This window comes from Pteronotus mesoamericanus, unplaced genomic scaffold (genome assembly GCF_021234165.1).
Source record: "Pteronotus mesoamericanus isolate MK-2021 breed Mesoamerican mustached bat unplaced genomic scaffold, CSHL_Meso_final scaffold_705, whole genome shotgun sequence".
NCBI lineage: Eukaryota > Metazoa > Chordata > Mammalia > Chiroptera > Mormoopidae > Pteronotus > Pteronotus mesoamericanus.
Window position 1 is genome coordinate 2397700 of NW_026555326.1, and position 5168 is coordinate 2402867.

The 5168-nt window shown below is 33.6% G+C and overlaps 1 protein-coding gene across 1 annotated transcript; it reads left to right on the plus strand.

The window, feature by feature from the left end:
- The first annotated feature begins 1401 nt into the window (after positions 1–1401).
- Positions 1402–1986, plus strand: LOC129062265 (60S ribosome subunit biogenesis protein NIP7 homolog). Its single transcript, XM_054563111.1, has 2 exons — positions 1402–1689; positions 1867–1986. Exons 1-2 carry the CDS (start codon positions 1402–1404, stop codon positions 1984–1986), a joined length of 408 nt encoding a protein of 135 aa, XP_054419086.1.
- Positions 1987–5168: the final 3182 nt, after the last annotated feature.

The following is a 5168-nucleotide window of genomic DNA, read 5'->3' on the forward strand; positions in this document are numbered from 1 at the left end:
AAGTTTTCCCCCAGCTTAGAAGCCCACTGGAATGCTAGAAAGTTGCTCCCAGAATCCAAATGAAAAAGTGAATCTGAGCAGCATAAGGGGTGGACTGTGATAAATACTGTAACGTTCTGCACAGATCCCTCTTCAGGAATGAGGGGCTTGCTCCCCAAACTTCTAGGAGTGGTGTGGAAGACAGCTCTCAACTATAAGCCTCTATTGGAGAATTGCATCTACTGAAACACCTGCCTCACTCAAAGGCACACTTCTTTCCAGGGAAGCCTGAATCCAATCAGATCAGACAGAGGGAATTAAGTCCTGGCACTCTTGCCCTAAATGGGACAACTCTGAGGGACTATCCCACCTCCAGAGCTCCCCCTGGGGACATTTTAGATTTTTAGTGAGACTATATCACAGCTCAAAATCTCAATCCCATTTCCTTCCCTGTCCTACAGGTTTTGATTCCAAGACTCCTTTCAAGTAAACATCTTGCATGTAATTGCTTTTCTGGGTGTTTGTTTCACAGAGAACTCAAGCTGTACCAACATAATATACTGATAATATAACTGAAACTGTAACTGTTATGAATTTATATATATATAATAAATGCTGATAAAATTACAAGAAATCTAGAAATATATAATACTTGTGTAAAGATTTTAACACTTATTTTAGAAACTGATAGATCAAGAGATCAATATTGTAACAAGGCAAAAGATTTGAACAATTGTTCTCTCTCACATGACATAAGCGATGTGACATAATGGAACATATATAACATAATAACATAACATAACATAGCTATATTTTTATATCCAAGAAGTAGGGAGGGCATACAATTTTAAAGCATGCATGCATTATTTTAGAAAGTTAATCACACATGAGTTTACAAATGATCACAAAAACTTCTAAATAATTGATATCATACAAAATATTTCATCTTACCACAGCACAATAACATGAATACAATTGGACTCTTCCAAATGTTTGTTGGAAAAATAATCATCAATGGTCAAAAGAATTGAATCAGTGATTAAAATATTCTCCTTGCAAATGACATTAAGTCTACCCATTTTATGGAGATATTCTATCAAAAATTGTAACTCATAATGCCTATCTTATACAACCTTTCAGTAAATGGATGAAGAGAGAAAACTACCTATCAAGTGATATCAAAATTAGATATAGATAGTACAAGAAATGATTTTTATTGTCCAATCCTACTATGGTATAGATGAACAAATCATAACACAGTAGCAAATCCAGAATTGTACTTAGAGTGCATCATGATAAAAAGAGTTTATCCCAAGAATTTAAGGATATATTAGCAAATTTAAGGATACATTAGCATTAGACATAAAAAAAGATAAAAATAAAATCTATGGAAGAAAATCCCGGTGTTGCAACAGCGGGAAAATGCGGCCTTTGACTGAAGAGGAGACCCGTGTCGTGTTTGAGAAGATAGCAAAATACATCAGGGAGAACCTTCAGCTGCTGGTCAACAGCCCTGACGGCACCTACTGTTTCAGGCTGCACAACGACCGGGTGTACTACGTGAGAGAAAAGATCTTGAAGTTGGCTGCCAACACCTCCGATGACAAGCTCGTGTTGTTGGGGACCTGCTTCAGAAAATTCTCTAAGACCCACAAATTCCGGTTGCACGTCGCAGCTCTGGATGACCTTGCACCCTATGCCAAGTACAAAGTGTGGATAAAGCCTGGTGCAGAGCAGTCCTTGTGTTAAAATGTGGACTGGGTCGAATCACTGAAAATACTTCTCAGTACCAGGGAGCGGTGGTGCACTCCATGGCGGACATCCCTTTGCCCTCAATGCGTGCTTATTGAATGACGTGAGTGAATCAGTGCCTCTTTTGAATCCCAGAGTTTTGGGGTGGCAGCAAAGTCTACACAAGACTGCAGGAAAGTAGACCCCATGGCGATTGTGGTATTTCATAGAGCAGATGTTGAGGAATATGTGCCACACAAAAAGATATTGACTTAAAATCATCGCAAGGACTTACGGCTCTGTGGAAGGGCCTAGCTTTGTTTCCTGTGTCTTGTAGCGTCCACTATCATGTTGAATTTTGTTAACACTGTGACCTCTCCAGGGACTTCTTAGTTTTCTATTCTCTCTATTATGGACACATACAGGCCAGATTCTTACAAAGCAGAAATGGTTCAAAAATGGAGTTTTGGATCTTTGCGTTTGTTACTAAACAGAATATTGTGTTTTATATTTCAATCAGAGAGCTCCTTGTTTTCAGTAAAAGGTTCTAAATTATTGGAATTGAAGACAAGAATAGCTTTTTATTGTTATCTATGATAACACTTTTTTTCCAAACTCACAATAAGAACACAACAGGTTTTCTTATTTATTTATTTATTTACTTATTTATTTATACTATGAAAGATAGATATTGCCATATCCAAATAGTAGGCCATGCATGGGATTTTACAAGTGAAGTTTGGATAAAATACTAAGAGCAATTTATTCTGATGATTTGCCTTATTGTAGGTTCTGTGTGGTATAGAAGAAAACTTGGATTCAAAACCTAGTTCTAATACCTACCAGCTATATGATGCTTTATCTGAATCATTAAACTTTAATAAGCTTCATTTTCTTCTGTTTCATAAAACAGCTTTAGCCATCTACTTAAGAATGGGTTTTAGAATTAGAAATCATGATTGTAAAGTACCTAGCACAGGGCCTTGCAAATGATAGGTGTTAAATAAATGCTGAGAATTATTAAAAAAAAATCTATATAATTCAACACATTAACAGAAAATAGAAAAGAAAATGTAAGCATCTCAATGGATGTAAAAATATTCTCTAAAAGTCAGTAGGTCTTTGTAAATTAAGGGAAAAACACAGTACATTAACAACAGAGAGAAACAAGCTTAACCTGATAAAGAGCATCTATCCCAAACCCATAGTAATGCTGTCCTGAAGGGTCAGATTTGAGAAGCATTTACAGTAAACTCAAGACAAGAAACTAGTTACTGAAACCACTTTTGTATAGCCATTATGGGAAGCTCTAGCTTGTTCAAAAATGCAAGAAAAAGAATTAAATGATATAATTATTGGAAAGAGACACAACTGTTATTTACAGATGATATCATTGTTTGCATACAAAATACAAAAGAATCCACAGACAAAACATTTAGGATAAAAATGTTGGGGAAGTTTACTGGAAACAAGACCAGCATACAAAAATGATTATAATATGAGATTTTATTTACCAGTAATTAGAAAATAGAAAATGCTACTTTAAAAAGATTCTGTTGACAATTGCATTCAAATTTACATGTTAACTAAGGGGAAAAAAATCTAATGACATTTAATGCTTTTATGGAAGAAAATTTAAAACCATACAGTGTCAAAAATATTTTATTTATGCATATACAAGCCCACCATCATGAACATATACTGTAAATTATTCTCCAAATTGACCTACAAATTTAGTGTAATTGTAATAAAAGTCCCATTAAATCCTTTTTAAGAAATTTGATTAACTTATTTTAAGATTACTTTGTATAAGTAAATGTTCAGGAATATGCAGGACAACTATGAGAAGAACTAGGAGAATTTGCTCTCTTGGATATCAAGAATTATTTTAATTATTTAATTGTATTTAAATTATTAAAACTGTATGGTATTTCACAGAGTTAAAAATAGATTTATTAGACAGACTTGGGAGCTTAGAAATAGACCTTGGCTTATATTGAAATTTGATTTACAATAGAGGTGCCCTCAAAAATCAGAACTTATTGGAATAATTGGCTATATGTATGAAAAGAGAATTAGAGCATTACCTCTACTATATAAATACAAATCCACGTAAATTAAAGGCCTAACTTTGTTATAATTATTTTAAAATAAGGTATAAAAGGACAACTTCATGAATCTGTGGCAAAAATATATTTATATACTTGGGGGGAAAAGCATAAATTATAAAGAAAATTGATAAATTTACATTAAAAATTTAAAGTCTGAATAACAAAAGTTAACAAAGCCAGAAGACAAGTATTTTTGCAACATATGTTATAGATGAAGACTCTACCCAGAATATATAAGGAGTACTTTCCCACCTGTAAAATAAACTATTTGCCAATATCTGTTCTAATTGATATACATTAACTTAATCGCCACAATAATCCTATCTCAGTTTTACAGATGAAGAAACAGAGCCACATGGAGGTTAAGTAACACACCCAAGTACACACAGCTATTAGTGACAAATTTGGAATTACAACTCATGTTGATCAGCCACAAAGTGCTTGTTGCTGACTACCATATAGAGTTGTGTCTCCCCCTGAAAAAACAAAAACTACCCAGTTGAACAATGAGCTAAAGATATAAACAGGTTATTCGTGGAAAAAAGAACTGAGCTGACAATAAAAATGAGAAGAGGCTCAACTTTATTATTCAAAGAAATGCAATTTAAAACCTAAATGATGTTTCTCACACATATCAGAGTGGCCAAATTTTAAGAGTCTGTGAATATCAAATGGTGGACATATTTGACAAAACAGAGATTCATACCCTGCTGGATGGAGTGTCAACTGGCACAGGAACTTGGAGAGCAAGTTGGCAACATGGAGTGAAACTGACGATATAGGCACCTGATAACCCAGCAATTCCACTCCGAAGTACAGTCACATAAAAACAAATGTACCTAACAAACTTCAATGCATTTTTAAGGTAAACAATTGCAAAGCGTTTAAATTCATGGGAAAATATATTATTGTATATTAATAGGATGTAATGTCATTTAGCAATTAAAATGAATGAATTAAATGCATATGTATCAGCTTGGATGAATCCCTAAGATTGCATTGTTGAGTGTAAGTACTTTGTAGTACATATAGCTATGCAGAATATACTACATTTATGTAAGTTTTTAGGATATAAAATGACTATGTATTGTTTATGTTTATGGTACATACATATAGTATAGTCAAAGTATAAATACATGAAGGTCAGAGTTTGAACTAACTTCGCTATAGTGGTTGTTTCTAGAGGTGAACAGGACCACAGAGGCATACTGAGAAGATTTAGTCACACCTTTAATGTTTTATAATAAAAAAGATATATGATGCCCATAGAAACTATTAATTCTCTTTAGGGTACTTGGACTTTAGATTGATTACTCTCTGTACTTTTAAATATATTTTAAATATTAA

What these genes read in the sequence shown, in the direction of transcription:
- LOC129062265 (XM_054563111.1), top strand. Translation starts at nt 1,402, where the DNA reads ATGCGGCCTTTGACTGAAGAGGAGACCCGTGTCGTGTTTGAGAAGATA. An exon ending in CACCCTATGCCAAGTACAAA is followed by an intron (nt 1,690 to 1,866) that starts GTGTGGATAAAG and finishes TTTGAATCCCAG; the next exon opens with AGTTTTGGGGTGGCAGCAAA.